This window comes from Danio rerio, chromosome 14, assembly GCF_049306965.1.
Source record: "Danio rerio strain Tuebingen ecotype United States chromosome 14, GRCz12tu, whole genome shotgun sequence".
NCBI classification, from domain to species: Eukaryota; Metazoa; Chordata; class Actinopteri; order Cypriniformes; family Danionidae; genus Danio; species Danio rerio.
The window spans coordinates 26,950,353-26,974,167 of record NC_133189.1 but is presented as its reverse complement, the minus strand read 5'-3'; the positions used below and the strand labels follow the sequence as shown (position 1 = coordinate 26,974,167).

Below are 23,815 nucleotides of genomic sequence, written 5' to 3'. Positions count from 1 at the left end.
CTTTATAACAGCCAGTAATTTAAACTTTGTTTTTCTTGAATTACAGAATACAAAGAAAACATTCAGTGCCAGAATCAAGCTATTACCTTACCTGCAGTGATGGAAGCCAGACGGACAAACTCATAGCCTTTCTCCACTGTTTCATACGGATAGTTCTCTACCAGGTTAAGCCCTGCAATTACAAAGAGCTAATTTCAGCAATGAAAGTGTACATTTAATAATTCATAAAGAACAATACATTCCAACAATATATAATTAGGGTTTTTAAAAAGAAATGTGCATAATTAGTTTTTTTTTTTTACAATGCTCCTACTGTGACGTGATTATCAGGCACTGTTTACACCTGGTATTCATATAAACGATATTATTAATATGAACTTTGGTTGATTGGATGTAAATACAGTCAAGTCCATAATTATTCATATCCCTGGGGTATAAATAATTTTGGGCTTGACTTTAAATGTGATTCCCTTTACATCTGACATTCTTAGCCACTCTTGCCTAATAGACATCTAAATATAGATGTTTGGGCAGAAACAAAGCTAAATCTGCACTGTCAGTGACATCTAACAGTCGTCTAAAAATAGACTAGTCATCCAATTGACAGACTTTACACAGTCATTCATTTATCTACTTTATGACTGGTCTGTCTGTTCTTCTATAGTTGGACTTTTATCAGATGTTTATTAAACACACAGAATGGGCGGCACTGTGGCTCAGTGGTTAGCACTGCTGCTGGTTCGAGTTCTGGCTTGGCCAGTTGGCTTCTTTTAGTGAAGTTTGCATGTTTTCCCCGTGTTGGCACGGGTTTACTGGTTACTGGTTAGTACACCCCGGTTACTGTGGTTTTCCCTACAGTCCAGAGACACGCGCTATAGATGAATTGGGTGAACTAAATTTGCCATAGTGTATTAGCGTGTGTGAATGCATAAAACATATACCCAAATAGATGGTGGTAGATATATATATATTTTTGGTGGTACATCCACTGCGTAAAACATATGCCGAAACAATTGGTGGTTTGTTCCGCTGTGGCAACCTCTGAAATAGAGGCTAAGCTATAGGAAAATTAATGAATAAATAAACACACAGAAAAAAAAAATGTTTCCTTATGTCTCCTTTTGTTCACTTTAAACAATGTTCCTTATTTTTGATATGATGGTCTATAAGAGGATGCATGTGTTGGCTAGTCTCTTGTCTTTCAATGACATATTGCAAAAATAAGCTTGCACAAATTACATTTGAATATAAAGAACAATATGGAGACCTGCATCTTTTGTTTCTGCTCTGTTTTTCAAAAAATATGGCAAAAAAAAAACAGTTTTTTTTTTTTTTTTTTTTTTTTTTTACAGTCAGGACTGGTGGCAGAACGTTTTTTAGTGGCAAAGTTTAGATCTAATGTTGTTAGTGTGCTTAAGCAACACATCCTGTAACGTTTAGATCAGGGGGTATATTTGATCAGGTGGTCGTCCACATAATAAAAGCAATCATGTTGAATATTTTCAAATTGTAGCCGGCAGCTGGCTCTTTGCAACTCACATGGTCACCCACTGAAGCTAAGCAGGGCTGCGCCCAGTCAGTACCTGGATGGGAGACCACACAGGAAAGCTAGGTTGCTGCCGGAAGTGGTGCTAGTGAGGCCAGCAGGGGGCGCCTAACCTGCGATCTGTGTGGGTCCTAATGCCCCAGTATAGTGACGGGGACTCTATACTGTTCAATCAGTGGCGTTTTTCAGATGAGACTTTAAAACCGAGGTTCTGACTCTCTGTGGTCGTTAAAAATCCCAGGATGTCCTTCAAAAAAAAAAAAAAAAAAAAAAAAAAAAAGAGTAGGGGTTTTACCCCGGTATCCTGGCCAAATTTGCCCACTGCCCTCTGTCCATCATGGCTTCCAAACAATCCCCATATCATAATTGGGTTCATCACTCTGTCTCCTCTCTACCTATCAGTTGGTGTGTGGTGTGCGGTCTGGCGCAAAATGGCTGCCATTGCGTCATCCAGGTGGATGCTGCACACTGGTAGTGGATGAGGAGATTCCCCCCTATGTGTAAAGCACTTTGAGTGCCCAGAGAAGCGTTATATAAATTTAAGGAATTATTAAACAAAATATTAAAGTTTTGTTTTACATTTCAATATAGTGATATTTGATGGTTTTCAACTAGATGCACAGTTTTAATACTCTAATCACAGTGTATGTGTAAAAAACATATAGCTACTGTATTTACTAGTAAATAGTAATAAGAATATTTAAAGGAGGAGCATCTTAGGATTGTCACTCACCATGCATGCCAGACTGGTGGAGACTCCAGTATATGCTGAGACAGTTTTTTTCTCTCTTCATGCCCCGTCTGCACTGGCAGCGGTGGAGAGGAGTAGACAGCAGGGCAGACACAGCGTTTGCACACTGACTGCGAGCTCCAGGGCCGAGCTTCATGCTGCCGTTTCCAGCAACACACTGACGGAGGGTCCGAAGACGAGGACTGCACGTCTCATCACTTGAACAAGTGTCTCCCGCTATAAGACAGTCTCTGCTAGCATAAAGCAGCACCTGCAATGCTAAAAAACACAGGAAACATTCTATAAAGAGTGTTTTGCCACATGGTTTACTAAGTGTTTGGTGAATTTTAATGATCAAATAAACATCCCTGCAGATCTTCATGTTTAAAGCAGCGGTAACACTGGACTTTTCTCCCCATAGACTTCCATTCATACGCACGTGAATGTGTCAGACCGTAAACACAAGCTCGTGTGACAAGTTTCAGAGTTTGCTGCGTGGCAAAGTTCAAGCTCGGTGAACTCTGACCAGCAAAAATCGCATCACTTGACTGCGTGAGACCAATCGAGAATCAAAACATGACCTCTCTGGACAGAAATTTTAAATATCGACCAATCGGTCTCTTTTTTTTAAAATGTCTAATCATCTTGTTCAACCCCCTCCTTTTCGCAAGCTTAAACTCTAATGTGACCACGGCATGAGTGAAACTGCAGCTTCAGAAACAGAGGCTACTTGACAGAAACATCTCCAATTCCATGCAATATGAGAACCATCTAATAACCATCAGGTTTCACAGACTGCCCTCAAACACCTGCACTTCATTAGATACAATCACATCCCATCTGCTGTTTAAATGTAATTATTCACTTTTACTAACTGCATTCTGCTGATCTGGCCAGTGTTCTCTTTGGATAACTGTTTGGATTAGGTTTTAATTGTATATTGAAAGATTTATTGCAAGTTTTAGCTGAGTTTCAGTAAAATTAGATTTCATGTGTCTGTGTGTGCGTGTGATTCGTGTGTGCGTGTGCGTGTGTGTGTGTGTATGTGTGTGTGTGTGTGTGTGTGTGTGTGTGTGTGTGTGTGTGTGTGTGTGTGTGTGTTTAGCTTTACATATATTTCAGGATTTTTCAGAAATCGTGTTTTTGGCAATTAAATTAGGTAAAGATTTAGTCTTAAAGATTAAAAACGAAAAAGTTTATATCATTCTTATTTATCATCTTTTCTACATTTTGTCTTACTAATCTTTACCTAATTTCAATAGGTCTCTTGCAGTATTTGTAGTACTGGGATGCAGCTTAACAGATGATTCACTGAAAAAATCTACCTCCTGCCACTTTTCCAAATGATCAATTGACAGTTTTTAGCAATTAAACACTTAATTAAACACTTAATACTACTTAAAACTCTAAATACTACTTCATACTACAAACAGGGGTCGAGTTAGTGGTTTTGGGCCCTAAGCAATTATGACCATGTGGCCAAATGGTCTAAAATCCACATTTTTAACTTCAATTTATTTTTAATTGATTTATTTTGCTGTTTTTATTCTTATATCACTCAATCTCCCTCTTTACATTTTGTCTTAATGCAAAATAATAACAACAGCATGTAAAGCATCTTCTAAATGATTTGTTTTCATATAAACTATTCCGTTTTTTATATTTAAAACTAAATCTTTACCTAATTTGACTGCTGGAGTGCTCTATGATTGAGGGTGGGGGACACATTTGCACATTTGTGATGTAATAAACACTAAGCTTGTTTTTTTAGATCCTCATCATACCAAATATGACAGAAAAGGATGTTATATGTAATTTATAGGTATAGGCTTCTATGTATTTATTTGGGGACCCTCAGATTTCTTGGGGCCAAAAGCGCCCACTTGCCTTCCTTAATGGTTTAATCTGTCCCCGACTACAAATCTTCATTAATTATGTTTCGTTTTTTTTATTTTTTTTTATTTTTTTTTATTTTAGCCATTGTAGGCCTACTCTTCAATGCACAAAAAGTAATTGACGTAGAGTGTGTGTATGTATACACTATATATCACATGTACTGTGTATATACACACTACCTGACAAAAGTCTTGTCATGTATCCAAGTTTTGGAAACAACACTAAATAACTTGACATGGTACAGTGGAAAAATAATTAATATTGTGTATGGCTCTGATGAGCCTAAAAGACAGCATCTATACATCTCTACAATGACTCAAGTAACTTATTATTAAAGTCATCTGGAATGGCAAAGAAAGCATTCTTGCAGGATCTGCAGGAGTTCATCAAGATTATTTAGATTCATCTTCAATGCCTCCTCCATTCTACCCCAGATATGCTCAATAATGTTCATGTCTAGTGACTGGGCTGGCCAATCCTGGAGCACCTTGACCTTTGCATTTAGGAATTTTGATGTGGAGGCTGACTTATGAGGAGGAGCGCTATCCTGCTGAAGAACTTGACCTCTCCTGTGGTTTGTAATGTAATCAGCACAAATGTCTTGATACCTCAGGCTGTTGATGTTACCATCCACTCTGCAGATCTCTCACACACCCCCATACTGGATGTAACCCTAAACCATACCGGTTTCAATAGGTCTTCTGCAGTATTTGTGATGATTGGGATGCAGTTCAACAGATGATTTACTGGAAAAATCTACCTTCTGCCACTTTTCCAAATGATCAACTAGAAGTCAAGTTATTATTTGTTGCTTATACAACTGGCATAGGCGACAAGACTTTTGTCAGGTAGTGAATATTATATCACTAAAATTTGTTTTAAGTAACGCATTTTTGGTGTAATTTTAAGAAACATGGACATGACAGCAATATACTTTTTCCCTTGGTTTTTCAAAAGCTTCACATACAAATGACAACACTATCACAATGATCCAATCCCTTTTCACACAGATACATGAAAACCTCTAAAAATGCAGTATTATGCATGTCAGGTCAAGTAGTTTGTGATGTCACTTTGCAAAAAGAAACACTATGCGCAAAATCACAGACATCACATTTTGCACAATTGCTCTTAATTAGTGTTTTATAAGTCATACATAAAAGAAAAAATATCAAAAAGACTGTGAAATTTGAGGTCAGTAACACGATACGCTTCTAATCCTGGAGATATTACTTGCCATTGCCTTGAGAGTCATAATGAATGCATTTACATAAAATACAAGACGAAATGACATACAGACAGATACATAAAATATATTACAGGCTGCAACACCATCTGTTAATGCGCTGATTAAATTGCATGAGAAAAGGGCTATGAACTAATTTCAAACTAAATGAGAAAGTACATTATTTCAACATCTAACAGATTTATGCATGTGCTAGTGTTTTGAACTAATGACAACGTCAAATAAGAGGTGAAATCACAACCACATTTTTGGACCCAAAAGCAAATTAACCACTCACTGTTGAAAAGCATCATCGCATGATTTTGACACTGCTTTTCATCCATCGGTGTGCTTGTCGGTGATAGCCTGATGCTTTTTCAGCTTCAGTCGGGAATAGCAGAACCTGTGGGCTGATATTTTGCACCCAAAAAACTCAAAGGCTCACTGACAGATGCAACCATATGCAGACGCTTTTGTGGAGGCAGGGAAGGCGATGCATCATGACTACAGACGTGAGGATAAATCAACATGACAGCGGGCAAAATGAGACTTTCTATATCTTATTGGAGCATTGTTCAACATTAGTGCCTGAGCTGGATTAGGGAGGGCATAGTCTGATAAAAAGGGAGAAAAAAAAACAGCCCAGCCACAGTCTGATCAAACCAAACACAACGAGACAATTCATTATTTCAATTAAACAATCCTGTTTTCTCCCTTCCACCAGGCGAGGTTGCAAATTAATGAGAAGTGTTTTCTTAACTTAGTTCCGGATGCATGTGTAATTTATTCCTCTTCTTTGTCTGTTTGAGATTTACATTAACGACTGGATGTTGTGGCCGTGAGGGAGGGGATTTGATCTAATTCATATGGGAGGGAGGTAAAAAGTTTGTTTGCTAAGACCTGAACAATTGGCCCTTGAGAACGTCTTCAGTAATGTGTGATGATCATTTCTGCTCTAATGACTAGAACTGCACGCCGCGATGAGTGTCAGCTTTTTTCCTCATTATGCACTCAAGATCGTGTTTAGTAGCTATAGTTACAAAGCACTGCGTGAGTGTGTGTGTATATAAGCCTATATAATTGTTTACGGCTATTAGTCCTCGGATGATGCAGTCTCTGTGAGATCATCTGTAAAATCTACATTTTAGTTCACTAAAATTACCTCTATAAATGGTCTCTTCTGATGTGAAATTTAAGTAATCCAACAGTGCAATCAGTACTTCACCACATGGGTGAAGACAAGCATTTTTAACATGAACATATTATTATCTATTTATTTAAGTACACAAGTACTTATTTTTTAGCTGATAGAACTTAAAACTTAGAACGTAAAAGTGCTTTTTAAAAGATTTAAACGTTTAACTTGTTAGAAACTGCTTATTTGTTAGAAGCTACACTGAAAAAATGTCTGCAAATTTGTTGCAAACAACTTATATGTGTTGAATTTAAACAAACTAATGAAATGTAGTAATGTTCAACTTAATTTGTTTGTTTAAATTCAGCCCAAATAAATTGTTTACAACCACTTAAGGCGAAAAAAAAAGTTAATCCAAAGAATCATATTTCAATAATTTTTTTAGTATAGGTTTTTATTTATTAGATACTGGTACTTTTTCATTATATAATGTTAAAAGAACAGGCTCTTTTAATATTATATTTTTATCTATTGATTTACTCACCCCTAAGCAATACCCCATGTAGGTGATTTTTTTCTAATTATTTTCTTCATTAGAATATTAAAGTTGAATATTAGCAGAAATTGTAATCCATAAAACTTGATCCATAAACACTGTAAAAAATATTCTGATTATTATAATATAAGTCAGTTTACATTTCAGTAAAAAAAAAACTGACTGTTGTAAAACAAACAGTGCTGGCTTAAGCCTGTCCTGATGGAATTTGTAAATTAAATTAATACATTACAGAAAATAGCAGTTTTTATTGTAGCATTATAAATATTATTATAATAATGTTATTAAGTAATATCATTTATTATTAATATTATATATTACAAAGGGTGACACAGTGGCTCAGTGGTAAGCACTGTCACCTTACAGCAAGAAGGTCACTGGTTCGAGTCCCGGCTGTGTCAGTTGGCATTTCTGTATGGAGTTTGCATGTTCTCCCCATGTTCAAATGCGTTCCCTCCGGTTGCTCCAGTTTCCCTCATAGTCCAAAGACATGCGAAATAGGTGAATTGAATAAACTAAATTGGCTGTAGAATGTGTGTGAATGAGTGTGTGTGGACTGTGTGAACAGCTAGAAGGGCATCCGCAGTGTAAAACATATGCTCAATAATTTGGTTATTCATTCATGGCGACCTCGATTTAATAAAGTGACTAAGCCATAGTAAAATGAATGAATTAATTAGTTATTACATTACATTATTTAATATGGCAACGCAGTGGTGGAGTGGGTAGCACGTTTAAATCACAGCAAGAAGGTTGCTGAATCAAGCCCGGCTGGGTCAGTTGGCATTTTTGTGTGGAATTTGCATGTTCTCCCCGTGTTTGTGTGGATTTCCTCTGGGTGCTCCGGTTTCTCCTCACAAGTCTAGAGACATGTGGTACAGGTATGCTAAAATTGACTGTACTGTATGACTGTGTGAATAAGTGTGTGTGTCCCAGTGATGGGTTGTGGCTGGAAGGGCATCCGCTGCGTAAAACATGTGCTGGATGAGTTGGCGGATCATTCGGCTGTGGCGACCCCGGACTAATAAAGGAACTAAGCCAAAAAGAAAACGAATGAATGAATAAATATATATATATATATATATATATATATATATATATATATATATATATATATATATATATATATATATATATATATATATTTATTAGTATTGTAAAAATTAGTGCGTTAACGCATGCCATTAATTTGAAATATTTAACGTGTAAAATTAACCCAATTGCATGTTTTTTTTTTTTTTACTTCCTGTTGTGGTCGACCTGTGTTCAACATGCAAAGAATGGATAAGACCAAGGAAGCACTTTTTGAAGGCAAGTTTCAGTATAAAACAATTAATGTCGCATCACTAGGCTCTCCAGAGTTTCATGCAATTTCAGGTGTTTCATTTTTAACTTTTGACTTCTGTTTTAATGGAATTTGATACCGCATGGTGAACGGAAAGAAAAACCTCCGCATTTCGTGACTCGGTGGTCCTTTAAGGTAGCCAAAAACCGCTGCTTACATGGTAGACTCTTAATAAAAGTATTATCTTAATTATATTAAAATCTGAGTATTGGTGTCTCATGTAAATGTACTCAGAAAGTGCTAGATGAAGTCGCGAGCTGTCAAAGATAGTGTATTTCTCTGCCTTTTAGCATGCACCCTCAAATTTTTCATTAAGTTTGAAGTGTTTCCTCCTTAAACACAATGGAAGCGTATGCTTTCCGTTGTTGTGTCAGAATCCTTGTGAAATACAGCCATACTTTAGAATGCTTAGTTTAAGCAAATTTGATAAACGTGATCATGCGTGTTGAATCTGAGGGTGGTGCTCAGGCTGCCCTGTCCTGCGCACTTTGTGTGTGTGTGTGTGTGTCTGTCTGTGTCAGGCCCATGCACAGAGCACAGACCCTTACAGGAGCAGGTGCTCAACGCGATCGCAAAGTAAAAAGCAAGCACCTCCTGAGAGGGGCACCTTAGCCAATGAGGCCAGAGGGGCAGTGGCTCTAGCCACCGGGCCACCACCCTGTGCACTGCCCTGGTCTGTGTGTCTGTGTGTGCGTTTCTTAGCAACAAACCTGCCGTCGTTGTCCGTAGCCACTAAATCAAAAAAGTTATGAATTGGCGTGAGATTGCGTTGCACTCTCAGCTCACATCATTCAAAAGAAAAGATCCACATTGTCCCCCAATAATGTCAACAGACTGAACTGTCTTAGCAACTGGATGAATGTAAAGGAGGACTGAGCAAAACTGTTTCTGCTTTGTAATTAATGTTACAAAGCAACTCACAGCAATAGAACTCTACAATGAGTGCAATTGTTTGTATTCAATACTTTATTATTATTATTATAATTTTCCATTTTCCATATCTGCAATGCCTGTATTTTGGCATTTTTTGCAGTCCATTTGCAGTTTTTTTTTATTGGCATTGATTGTTTTTAAATTTAAATGGCATTAACATGCCTGTGTTTTAATTTCTGCAATAAATATGGCTGTCAAGCAAGGATCTTGATGGTTTTATTGTGGGTATGTTGTTTACATGAAGAAATGTGTATTACAATTTAAACATAAAACTCTAATAAACAATTTTATTTTGAATTTAAATAGTTTTTGTCGTGTTCACATTAATTTTACATTTGAATAGCCAAAATTACAAGTTTCAATCTTTTAAAAAAAGTGCAATTAATTAGTACATTTTTTAATCGTTTGAAAGCACTAATATATATATATATATATATATATATATATATATATATATATATATATATATATATATATATATATATATATATATATATATATATATATATAAAGTAAAGATTTGAATCAAGCTTTTACACAAGCTTTGAATCTTCTAAAATATATATGATATCCTTGCAATAACATTTTCTTAATTCAAAGATTGTACTAATAAAAACTATGAAATTACATTTATAAATAGCTAATATTATTAACATGCAACTCTTGTAAGCTCTGTACTTTGACATATATATTCACAAGGATACAATAAAGATATTGTCTATAAAGAAAAAAATCTCTCTCATGAAATAAGGTGAAAGAAAAAGTTACATCCCACTGCTGTTAGAGTTTAAACTACAACAGAACTGCACGTTTAAGATTTTAACCGCCTCACCACAGTAGGCAATAGAGTTTCACTTATTTTTAACCCAATACATCTCAAGACCCTATAGTATATGTTCAAACAACAATTTGAACAAAGTTTTTATGTTTTGGAAAAAAAAATAATATGTTGTATGTGTGTGTGCATTATTGAATAGAGGGTGTGTTTCGCTCAATATTTGTCCTTCACAGTCTTGCGAATGGCGAATATTTCCAATATGTTCTGTTTGAGGGTGCGTGTCTGCCAGGTTCCAGTGAATGCCTATTCATGCAATCTCTTTTCAGATGCTCAGCTGGAAAGGCTTTTGCTTAGGTGTATGAGTGGAGAGAGATGTGTGATGGTAAAAAAATATATATAATGTTAGCCAACGAGTCATGACATACAATCTAACCTAATAATATTCGTTAGCAAGCGTGACATTTTCTTTTGAAATGAATGGTGAATTGAAAGCTGACAATATTGAGCCTTCACTAAGCTGAATGTGGACAAACATGAATTGAGATTTGATGCTTGATGCTTTTTATAATAATAAAAGCCTTTGCTTCCATCATATCTCCTCAGGGGGCTTGGAGTATAGCGTACAACTCATATAAACTACTTTTTTTTTGTCTTTCTTAGAGTGAGAATCTTTTTCAGAGCAAGTAGTATGATGTTTACCTCTTAACTACAGTTCACTTTTGTCATGTTCCAGAAATACCTAAGCACTAAAGATACTACAGATACTAAAGATACTAATATTTACTTGACAAACAGAGAATTAAAGGTATAGATCAACCAAAAATCATAATTTACTCACGCTTTACCTGTTTAAAACCTATGTGAGTTTCTTTATTCTGTTGAACATAAAAGACATTTTGAGGATTGCTGTAAACATGGCAGCCATTGACTTCATGGTGATTTATTTCTTAATTTAGATGTCAATAGGTACTAACTACCTACATTCTTCAAAATCAATTATTTTATGTTCAACAGAAAAAATAAACCAATGAATTTTATAACCAAACAAGGGTGAGCAAATGGTGAGTTGCTATTTTAGGAAAGGAAAAATATGTTCTGCACCCTTGTGCATGGTCTAACAGGATTGGATTTATTCTTTTAAGAGTTAAGTGTGTTTCAAGCAAAACATGCAATAAACTAATCAGAGTCTCATCTTCCATTCTCTTTAAGAGTTGCATAGCACCATGGTGCATTTGCTATTTACATGGCAGACTTTGTAAGTGGAAAAACTGTACACTTCAGTATCGAGAAAACAGTAAACAAACTATCTGCAGCATGAGGATAAAGATCGAGCCTCCTCCATTTGGCCTCTTTACTTTCTCTTTCTCTTTACTTTTAAAAGCCCCCTGACATAGAGGCATAGAGGTAGTGGTTTTAATATTTATGTAGCAAGTTACAATTTTTGTGACATTTTAATCCTTTTTGTATCAAGCAATGTGTGCACCTTTGTACCTGTATAGGCGCATAACTAACGCACTCTGGGCTAAACTTTAGACCAGATTTCAATTGGTCAATGGTCTATTTCAGTTCAAAATAGCAACGTGCCAACAATACACCTTAACACACTTAACTTTTAGACCGGAACACCCCTGAGTCCACAAAGTGGCACAAATGGATTTGCTAATCAAACAATGTGGGAACATGAAAATTACTGTTGCGCTGTTCTGAAAATAGCAACAAATCACACCAAACAGTTCTTGCACCTTATTGCACTGGGTCTATGATAGAGCCCTATCTTGCCTTGTTGTAAGAAATATATTTAGATTTTATGATTTGATGCTGAAACAATAAACATCTGCCAGTGGGGTCAGAAAAATACCTAATTTAAACGTAAAACAACACATACTATCTGCCCACATTGGCAGAAAAAAATGATATCAATTAGTGTGATTAATCAAAATCGAATCACAATCGCAATTTGAAATGTTGCGATTATCTAATCGCAAGAGGCTGCAAAATGAAATATGTACTATTTTACTTCCCACGCCCAGAGTGAATGCATGACTGCTGTCTGTGTGTGACAGTCTTACTAGCCAATTGAGTGAGCACACTTTAATTCTGCCTAATAAGAATTGCGCAACCGAACTATGCGGAACACCCACAATAAAGCAAACAAACAGAAAAGCGCGAACAAGTGGGAAGATGGCACAAGGAAGCACCTTGCTTTTTTGGCGCTTCAGAAGCATTAATAGACCAATTAATATAAAAGAAAAACAGCACATCTGTAATATGGGAATATCTTGGTTTCAAAATCACAGACACCAAACAAAGCCATGTAATTTGTAAGAGCTGCCGCAGAATGAGAAAATTCAACAATCAGCACCTAAAAAAGCACCACAGGCGGCTATATAAGGAGCGTCTTGCTAGAAAGTCAATTACTGCAAGTGACACTCAATCTAGTAGCAAGCAACAGTACAATTTTAGAGATGTTTGCTAATAAAAGTTAATATCTTTTAAGTTCAATTTTTAACTAACATCCACTGCATTTTAGCAGTAAGAAGCTGCAATACAGATTGAGCTGAAGTTTGAAAACAAAATTAAATCGCAAATCAAATCGAAATTGCAAAATCAAAAAATATATCGCAATTAGATATTTTTTCCAAATCGCCCAGCCCTATAATCAATGTAAGCTTATCTACATGCATGCCACATATATTTTTTCAGAAAACAAGGCTTAATGTTAATAATATTTTATGCTTTATGTCTTGTTTTAATGTTAAAACAAGAAACACTGTAAATGTAGGGCCTGACAAAATCAATTCACAGTGACAGTTTAGCTCAATATTCATAAAAAGAACCCAAATGTCACACAAATGTTAAAAAACATGAATCACACTGCTAAAGTTGAAGCCTTCACATGTGAAACAAAGTCAAAGTCAAGGTTAATTGTAGGCTACAATTACATGTAATTCAGCCAATCAAAAACACCCATCAAGTTCTACTACAGTCACTTTCAGTTCATAATTGTCATTCACGGCACATCAAATCCTGTGGACTTTCAAACGGCAAATCATAGCTTTGGTCTCTGTATTTTTGTACACATGCACACTCCCACACACACATACACACTAACAAACACACAAACTATTTCAAGCGGCTGGTGCCCTGTCCATTGTGGAAAGTGAGAAGCAAAATTGCACAGCGGGGCTTCTATTGATCTAAAAATGACAACCTGTTGTTTGAGAAACCCCTAAGAGGGTCTGTGATTGTAAAGATGAACGGAGCAATTCTATATTTTTGTGTCCACCTCAATTCTGTTGATTACTGCCCCAAATTAGCATGGGCACATTAATCAATATCTGATCCATACCTAAGAGTAGGCTATTGATTGAGTCTAATTTCAGGGTTAGCATAAATGAATCCGAATCAAATTTTGTTCACTATATATTTTCACTTACTCAGATGAATACTTTAAAGCAGGGGTCTCAAACTCGCGGCCCGCGGGCTTATGCGGCCCTCAGTGCAATATTTTGTGGCCCGCGCCGACCGCTGTACACTGACAGAATCAGCGGAGCGGGGAGAGAGAGCGCTCCCCGCTCCGCTGATTCTATCCGTATACAGCGGTCACTGGCATTCCCCGCCCGCCGTGTAAACAAAGGGGCGGGGATGTTGGTGATGTCACCACGCACCCCGCCCCTTTGTTAGACGCTGTGACGGGCGGGAAGTGCCGCCCCTGCCTGCCACTTAGCTACCTATCTGCAGCCTGCCACCTACCTAGCTACAGCCTGCATCTTATATATATTATAGGTAGATACAGACTGGTACAGACTGATGTGACTGGAGTGGGGTGGGGGTGTTTTATTTATACATATATACGCCTTTTTTTAGGTGAGGGAATGGAAGTTTTTACTGAGTTCCCCCACTTTTTCCCCCACTTGAAGAGCTGTCAAGTCTCTGGCAGCAAGAAGTAGGCAAAAGATGCCATGTTCAGAAGAACTGTTCATAATCTTCACTCAATGTTCAGGACACTTCATGTTCAGAAGAAAAAATTAAAATTGTTAATAATGACATTTGAGGACTTTTTTTTGTGAAATCCCTTATGCGGCCCAGCCTCACCCAGACTTTGCCTCCTGCGGCCCCCAGGTAAATTGAGTTTGAGACCCCTGCTTTAAAGGCTGTACAGCCGTTCATGGAGTTTTGATAGAACTCGTTGTGAGCACACTAATGTTTTCTGCTGACAATAAATACATAGTAATGGCTGGCAGTCTGATTCACAAAAGCATGATTCCTACGCTTCATTATATGATCAATTAGTCATGACAACATATGTTTTTAGTTCATTGTAACTTATTAAACTTAGTTAATAATTTTTTAGCTTAATTTTATAAGTTCTGCAAGCTGTTTTATATTATTACCATAATATAAGTTCAATGGACTTAAATTGATTCAGCTTAAAAACTTACAATTAGAATTTAGCATTTTTCAATTACTTAATTTTTTATCAGAATTGTGTGATATAAACTTGCATTTGCTAGTTATAAGAACAAAATTGTGAGAGATATATACAAAACTGCAAGAATTTAATTAAGAAATTAATTACAATTCTTATCTCATAGGTGAACTTCAAAGAAAAGTAGTTAGAACTGGCAAATATAAACCAACACCTCTGACTTATCTACTCATTATTCTGACTGCCGCTGAACTTTGAAATATAAACTCACAACTGCAAGACATAAAGACCAATTCTAAAGTACTAAACAGACTTTTCTTTAAAAAAAAATTTAAATTCCAAGTGTATATTTCTAACACACTTTACACTTTAGAACAGAGCTTTTCAATTGGCAGCCCGCAGGCCGAACCTGGTCTCAGAGGCAATTTGTTTCGGCCCTACAGACAGTGTGACCAAGACATAAAAAATAAATTTAGTTCAGTCGAAAAGGGTCGATATTAAAGTTATAATGTGACATGCGTCTGTTCAATACAACATGAGCTGCAGTTGAAGGCTGTGCAGAGCGTGAGTCAACATAAGAGAGTGGCGAGGGCAGCCGAAAACATTTGGATGTGTTTGTCGAAAAGGCCTGTTGTACAATGCACTAATATCGTTAATTGGGATGCAAAGATTAGCCAATTTCACTATTAACTGCACTTTAATTTTTTCACAGTTAATTAATCGTAAAGTCTTCTCTAAAGCCGCATTTCTGTTGTACGGTAAAAAAATTTAACTGCTGCAATTAAACAAAGGTATGCCAAGTTGCCAACTGTGCGCTTGTTTGAAGTTTCAAGCTTGTACACCGAGGCTAATAAGCGCGCACACCAGATTAACTATAGAAGTGGCTGTTCCCATATCACATATTTTCCGTTTGCAAGTTTGTTATTTCTAATGTAAGAATATATGGCAATATGCACACACAAGCGGAGCAACACGCTTGCGGCTTTCTGTGCGGACGCAGTAGAAAACATCTCACAGTGCGAGTTGTGCGTGCCTTTCAGTGGAAGGTAAACAAAATATATGTTAGACAAATTATTATTAAAATAATTATGTATGTATGAATGCAGATGGCAACAACAGTTAATCTAAATAGCTACCTACCTGATATAAAGCTTGAATTTACATTAGACGTGATAACCGTGAAACCATGAATATTCTTCATACGATATATTCTTACAACTAAGATCTACAATTGTTGCTTCCCTAATTGTTGTACAGTTCATAAAACTTCAAACACATGAATGTGTCTGAATGTAGAAGAAGCCTACTTCAGCAATGCACTGCTACTGTTGTGCTCTGAAATACATTTAAATAAATAAAAAAAATAAAATAAAAAAAAGCCTGATTTTATGTAGTTTCAAAATGCAACATATGTACATTTGAATGTAAAAATAGTCAACATGGGTGTCTGAAGGAGCAAAAATACAGCATATGGGCTCTTATATCCAGTTGTGTTATCATACATACAGCAACTCATATCATATGTCTCCAGCCTTTCATTTGGGATGCTTTTCATGAACCGGCCCCATGACAAACTAATTGAATAGCCCTGCTTTAGAGCATCCATGACAATTTTAATTTTGCATCTCATAATACTAAAGAAATAGATCTGCAAATTTTTATCACACAGTTCTAAGAGTAAGGTCAGAATTGTGAGATGTACACACAGTTGAGAGAAAAAGAGTCAATGTTATCAGATAAAAACTACAATTATTTGTTTTATCCAGTTGCAGAAATGAGTTTCTATAGTCAGTGAATCATTCAGGGACACTTTGTTAGCCAGCTATGGCTTCTACCACAATAAGCAAGCAAACCTTCAGTACATTCGATATTGTTTGATCCATGTAATGTATATATAGCATGCCAACAATCAGTGCTGTTTATGAAACATGCGCCTGTGCATACATGTTAAAGAGGAGCCAAGAGTTATGACGTAAAATGAAACACATGATCAATCAAACGAAAAAGCAAAATGACCAGGAACAAATACAGTGAAGTATCATGTGCCAAACATTAATTACAGAACCATTATGGAGAAAGACTGCTCAAACTGCATACATATGGAAGTAACTAGTATCCCAATAACAATACAATTTGATCATTTTTTGTACAATTAAACTATTTTTAAGCAGACATTAAATGCCATATTGATTAACTAGCACAAATTATTACTCCTCTCCATGACAATAACCTCCTTAGGCTCAATGCCAAAATTCTATCACAATTTTAAAGACTAAAATATCGCAAAGCATTACTGATACTGTGACGAAAACATAAAACAACAGGAAAAGTAATTGAATAACAGAAGATCAAACACAGACATTATAATTATTTATTTTATTTAGCAATAAAAAAATATTAAACCCATCATTTAAAACTGTTTAAAAACAAAGCACATAATTTACTAAAAGCTTTTTGAGGGCCATTAATTGGAATAGCTATACTGTTGCTGATTTGTGAAATATAGGCTAAACTATAATTATACTCAACAAAAGAGACGAACAGAGATGTATTTCAAGTTGTATTTTGAAGCTTCAGCATAAACACAGTCAAGAAATATTAACTTCTGCATTAATAGATGAGTTTTATAAAATATATTGATGTCCTTTAACTCCAGAAAAAAAAACAGTATGAGCTGAGTGATTTGACGTGCAATAAACACTTCTACTCAGCAGTTTACTTGTGCTTGTTGCCTCATTACAAACATGTTTAGCAAATTTTACAACATACACAATGAACTAGCAAAAGATATATAATTAAACAGACCTTATGCCCCTTCAGGGTGGTGCTGAATACATTTACTGCATTGTATATATTGCTGTGAACACATGGCTGGCTGAGATCTGCATCTTAAATCTCATTGCACACCAAACGCAAAGCGCAGCTTCGTGCCAAGTCAAGTCTTTTAAAATTCTAAACATTGTTTTCTATGGGGGTATTTACACTGGTCTGCCATTTTTCATCTGTTCTGTGATTTAGCAACATATAAAAAACAATTTAAAGATCCGAAATAGCCTACTACTCAGCAGGTACTGCATTTGAATTTGAATTTACTACTTGACCATTAGAAATGTTCAATATAGTATGAATGTGAGCAGTATGAATGGAACTTGTATGTACTACATCCACCATTTTGTCATGATCACATGACCTACTTACATCAGTTGCTTCGCTTTAGTCTCATTGATGAATTCTCTCGCATGCACTTCAGAATCCCGCCAAAAGTAGTAGGTCTTACAGATACTTCTCGCATACTGTTTTTCTTATTCTATGAAATTGGACATACTACTCTGCTCCCGTACTGTTTTTTAGTGCACTATATATTATGGAAATATGCAATTTCAGATGCAGCCATGGTGTGGCAAGCTTTAGTATCTTTAGTTTTCCAAATAAGTGTCCCACATACATAGTAAGTTTAATAAGTTTAATATCCACATGACCTGTATATCAATAAAAAATCTGTACATACAACTCAACATCCAGATTTCTTGACTAACTGCATCTCTGTGTAATGTTTATCATCTTTTTTTCACATTTATTTTGTGTTGTCACTTGTCACTTTATGTACACTGGAAGCTTCTGTAGTCAAAACTAATTCCTTGTGTGTGTGAAGCACACTTGGCAATAAAACTGATTCTCATTCTGATTCTGATAAACTTGATATATTGTGTTTAGAAATGGTGGGGGGAGGGGGGTGACCACTGTTGGAATCTCACAAGGAAACATTCTGCCCAATCAAATGCAACCTGGGACATGCATATTATTTATCCCATGTGCATTGTAACAGTCTGTGTTTTGTTTAGATTGGCCAGCTTTTCACCAAGATTTTACACTCATGGGATTTACATGAGAAAAATAAAACTATGGTGTTTGAAGTTATGCTATGTACTAAACTCACTTTAGAAATAACTTGATATAAATGAGAACCAAAGTGCTTACCAATATCCATCATAAAAGCATGTGTTCCCATTTGAAATGACAACAATCACATATTGCAAAAAGTGAGATCACAGTATTTTGATGTATTCAGAAATACAAAATAATCAACAAAAATTACTTTGCTAAACTGTAGAGTTTAAATTTGTCAACAAAAAAAGCAGTTTCAGCAGAAATATAATGACCCATAAATGAGTAAATAAACAAAAAACACCTTTGAATCATAAGCTAAAGGCATACATTCATCATTCATTTATTCATTCATTCATTTTCTTTTCGGCTCAGTCCCTTTATTAATATGGGGTCACCACAGCAGAATGAACTGCCAACTTATCCAGCACATGTTTTATGCAGTGGATGCCTTTCCAGTCGCAACCCAACACTGGGAAACACCCATACACTCTTGCACACACTCACACCACGGCCAATTTAGCTTATTCAATTCACATGTACTGCATGTCTTTGGACAGTGGAGGAAACCAGAAAACCTGGAGGAAACCCACGCGGACACGGGGAGAACATGCAAACTCTACACAGAAATGCCAACTGTCCAAGCCAGGGCTCAAACCAGTGACCTTCTTGCTGTGAGGCGATTGTGCCACCCACTGTGCCCCTGTTCCGCCCCTAAAGGAAACGCATATTATGTATTTATATGTAATTTAACATATAACTGTTAAAATAATGTATTTTTAAACTTAATAGTGTAGTGGAATAGTGCATCCAAAATTAATATTGGCATTTACTCATCCTCCAAACAAGCTTGAGTTTCCTTCTTCTGTTAAACACAAAGATATACTGAAGAATGTTGATTAAAAACAGAATTTGACTTTCATAGTATTTTTGTTCCTACTGTGGATGTCAATGCCTGCTGATTCCCAACATTTTTCAAAGTATCTTATCTTTGTTCAACAGAAGAACTAAATGAATGAATAAATGGTGAGGCAATTTTCATTTTTCAGGGGTGAAGTATCCCTTTAAGTTTCTCAGTGTAGAGCAAACAAGCATATTAAAGAGCTTGTTTTTTATGAATTGGCTGGTGAGAAATTGACTGTTAAAGTTCTACCAGGCTACATTTCATCCAGCAGATGTTAAATAGGCATGTTTGATTGATTCAGCTCTTGTCATCAATATCTCAGTTCAGCCAATAAAGTTGGCAACCCTTATTTGATGAAAAATTAACTAAAAACCATTTCTGTTATGTGTTTGTTAGGATTGTGAGATTCTATTTAGTAGATGTTTGTTTATGTGACCACATGTAAATATACATAAAATATAAATGATTTTTTTCATAATACATACAAATTGCATAATAACAAAAACATTTACATATTATCAAAAACTATAAATAGATAGGTGATATGAGCCCTAATTTTTGTACAACTATTCTCTGTAGCAGTGTAGTTCATATTAATTACTGTGAAGAGGTAAATAATGATGCAATAAATTCCATATTTCACTTCATCCATCCAAATGTTTGATGTTTTAAGTGAGCCTGCAGAGAACAAACACTGCGATCAACTGTCCATAAACTTTCAGAGCTGCAGTAGTGAAAAGACAGATGGTCAGCTCTGAGATTCAACGGCAGACTGAAACCCCAGCCTCTCTCCATCGCAAAGTGTGTCCGCTAATGCTGCATTGGCAGAAGCCAGAATAGACACCATACATCATGAATGCAAATGAAGTGCTTGATTTGACATTTCCAATAAGCCTGTCTCAGTGTACCAGTGGGTTTAGCCAATTAACCATGTCAGTAATCAATTCCTTCAGAGCCCTGTGCTAAGTCCTCACTTCTCCTTGCACATAAATCAAAGACAGATTAGCCGATCAGTTACCCAGATGCACCAAACTAACGACCCACTTTAGAATGGATGAGAGAGGAAATGAAAGTTAATGGACTCTGTTAGGATGACACCAACAGAGCCTCTTTATACCTTCACAGACGCTCCCTGAGACGAAAGAAATGATGTTGTTCTACAAATGTGAAAGTCATTTTAGGTAGAATCAAACTGTATTATGCTAAGCTAATGTTTGTTATGATTACCAGTGGTGAAATACCTATATATCAGTTTAATATGCAAGAAAACACTGGAACTACTGTAGTTTATTTTACCATACTGTAAAAACTGAGATGACCATATAATATGTGGAGTCTATCGTTTCATGTTGTTGATTTTGTGGCATCAGAAAATACATTGATTTACAATTATAATTTTTTCATATGAGGGTAATATTACATGCCAATATGGGGATGCAGACAGAAACTTGGAGCAGCATCTATACGTTTACGTTTAGAATTTGCATTTTATTTAGTGATATATTTTTCTTTTTTTTAAGTTGGACCTGTAATTAGGTTTTTTTGACAACTGTTATAAATTAAAAACTATCGAAATCTTAATTTTTTTTTAAATAATTATTTTTTAGAGGTTTTCATCTTTATTGTGATAGGACAGTATAGAATTGACAGGAAAGCATGGGGAGCAGAGAGAGGGGAAGGATCAGCATAGGACCACAAGGCGGAATCGAACTCATGTCGCCACGAGCACCAGAGTGCATGTGTCGATGCACTAACCACTACACCACTGGCACCGACAAATATCGAAATTTTTAATCAAACTTTTGCCCTAAAATTCTAAATAAAGAGAGAGAGAGATGGCCACGTATGAATGAGTACAGTTGGGAGTATACTTTTAAATGTAAAAAAGAAATATTTTGCATCATAAATTACAATAAATTACAAAAATTTTACTATATTGTGATATACAGTGATCAGCATATATAAGTACATGCCTCACAAATCTATCTCTTAAATTCATATTTTTTTAATAGGAAGCAATATTTTATTTGTGCATATACATTAGTTTAGTCAGTAATGAAGCTAAATCTGGAGCTTATCTAACAAAATAACTTTCGATAACGGTCCAAAAACTAGTAAACTCAAATTTATATGTCATAGAAAAATATTTATACAAATTTAAAAGAGGAAAAATCAATAATTATTATTAAAATAATAGTTTTCAGGATATGGGATGATTTATATTATGATATGATATTTATGTCAAATCTCTCAGCCCAACACCGAACACTGCTTCCGAATTGTCAGAAACACATAAATCCAAGTCCAGATATTACCACTGCAAATTTCTGTATCACAGTGTTTGGTCTGCACCAAAATAAGAAAATGCTGCATTTGGACCTGGGGTCCATTGTTTGTACCTTGTTTTAACGATCTAAGGTGATTTGAATGATCCTGGATCTTTTAATTGTGGTTATTGATTTCTGGCTATTTTGGTCGTTAAACAAATCAAATTAAAATATCTGGATGAGTGGATCTGAGATTGCTTGTTGTGAAGGACAGATCTATCAATATGTGAAATGATGATGAGACGGCCGCATAATGGCAATATCTTATTAAAATTCATTCATCCGTTCATTCATTTTCTTGTCGGCTTAGTCCCTTTATTAATCCTGGGTCGCCACAGCGGAATGAACCGCTAACTTATCCAGCAAGTTTTTACGCAGCGGATGCCCTTCCAGCCGCAACCCATCTCTGGGAAACATCCACACACAATTTCACACACACAAACATACACTACGGACAATTTAGCCTACCCAATTCACCTGTACCGCATGTCTTTGAACTGTGGGGGAAACCGGAGCACCCAGAGGAAACCCACGCGAAGGCAGGGAGAACATGCAAACTCCACACAGAAACGCCAACTGAGCCGAGGTTCAAACCAGCGACCCAGCGACCCTCTTGCTGTGAGGCGAAAGCAGTACCTACTGTGCCACTGCTTCGCCTATTAAAATTCAATTATCAGTCAATTTTTATTAAATAAAAACTTTTTTAAATGATACACCATAACTGTCCACATTTGTAGTAAGCAATGTGTACTGGTGTACACTTTTTGTAAAGAGTATAGTATTAAGTTATTTACTTAGCTTTACATTGAGAGCAGCTGTGGCCTCATGTGTAGAGAAGATCCAAAAGTCGCAGGTTTAAATCCTGGCACAGGCAGGAATTGTAGGTGGGGGAGTGAATAACCAGCTCTCTCACAACACTCAATAACACAGCTGAGGTGATTTCCTCGAGCAAGGCACCAAACCCTCAACTGCTTCCCGGGCAGTCCACAGCTCTTTGTGTTTGTTCACGAGTGAAGTCACTTTGGATAAAAGTGTCTGCTAAATGTAAAATATAAAGTAGATATTCTATGTAACAGTATTCACATCTCTTAATCCTGTGGTTTGAGGCCATTAACTGGCTATTTAATTTAATTGTACACATAAAAAGAACATTTTCATTTCTGAGAAGTGGTCTGCATCTGCTGTGCTGCTTTAAATTGACTGCATGTGAGCTGTCAATGTTGTGTGTGCATAAGTCCTGTAAATTATACAATTATTCTTTCACAAAAAATCTCCCAATGAGAATATTGGCCATGTCTATCATGCACTTTCAGAAAATGTACTAAAGCTGGGGCAGCACCTATTCAATGTACAAATGTGTACCCAAAAATGGCATACTGCCGTCTTAACATTATTTATTAGTACTAAATGTCTGCATATAAAAGCTACAAAAATGTTGTTTTTGAACCCCCTTGCAAAATACATTATGACAGTTTTTGTACTTTTATTGTGACACAAAACAGTTTAAAACTGTTAAAAAATGTACTTTTTATTTATTTTACAATATTTTTATTTTCCCCAAATTAATACAGCACTTATGTCTAAAATTTCGCATACTTTCAGTATCACTTTTGCTCACAGTATGACGCTCTAATTCTGTTTTTATGACATAAGCCTGCTCCAACCAGGTTTGATGTTACAGACCTGTAGTTAGGGCAACAAATCCTGGAAGAACTTTAAAGTACACAACTACTGTATCAGGGCACAGTAGGTAGTGCTGTCGCCTTACAGCAAGAAAGTTGCTGGGTCGCTGGTTCGAACCTCGGCTTAGTTGGTGTTTCTGTGTGGAGTTTGCATGTTCTCCCTAACTTCGCGTGGGCTTCCTCCGGGTGCTCCGGTTTCCCCCACAGTCCAAAGACATGCGCTGCAGGTGAATTGGGTAGGCTAAATTGTCCGTAGTGTATGAGTATGTGTGTGTGGATGTTTCCCAGAGATGGGTTGCGGCTAGGAGGGCATCCGCTGCGTAAAAACTTGCTGGATAAGTTGGCGGTTCATTCTGCTTTGGCGACCCCGGATTAATAAAGGGACTGAGCCAACAAGAAAATGAATGAATGAATGAACTACTGTATCATGGAATGTGTCAAATC

At 36.2% G+C, this 23,815-nt stretch overlaps 2 protein-coding genes across 3 annotated transcripts in view; both read right to left on the bottom strand.

The window, feature by feature from the left end:
• Nucleotides 1–23,815, bottom strand: part of atp7a (ATPase copper transporting alpha) — an 813,847-nt gene that overhangs the window by 526,455 nt on the left and 263,577 nt on the right. The window lies entirely within an intron of this gene.
• Nucleotides 1–23,815, bottom strand: part of gfra4b (GDNF family receptor alpha 4b) — a 117,439-nt gene that overhangs the window by 25,678 nt on the left and 67,946 nt on the right. The window contains exons 2-3 of the mRNA XM_688916.9: nucleotides 2,280–2,555; nucleotides 92–172 (exon numbers count right to left, since the gene is read on the bottom strand). Of these exons, the coding sequence (XP_694008.4) occupies nucleotides 92–172; nucleotides 2,280–2,555 (357 nt within the window). The remainder of the gene's footprint in view (nucleotides 1–91; nucleotides 173–2,279; nucleotides 2,556–23,815) is intronic.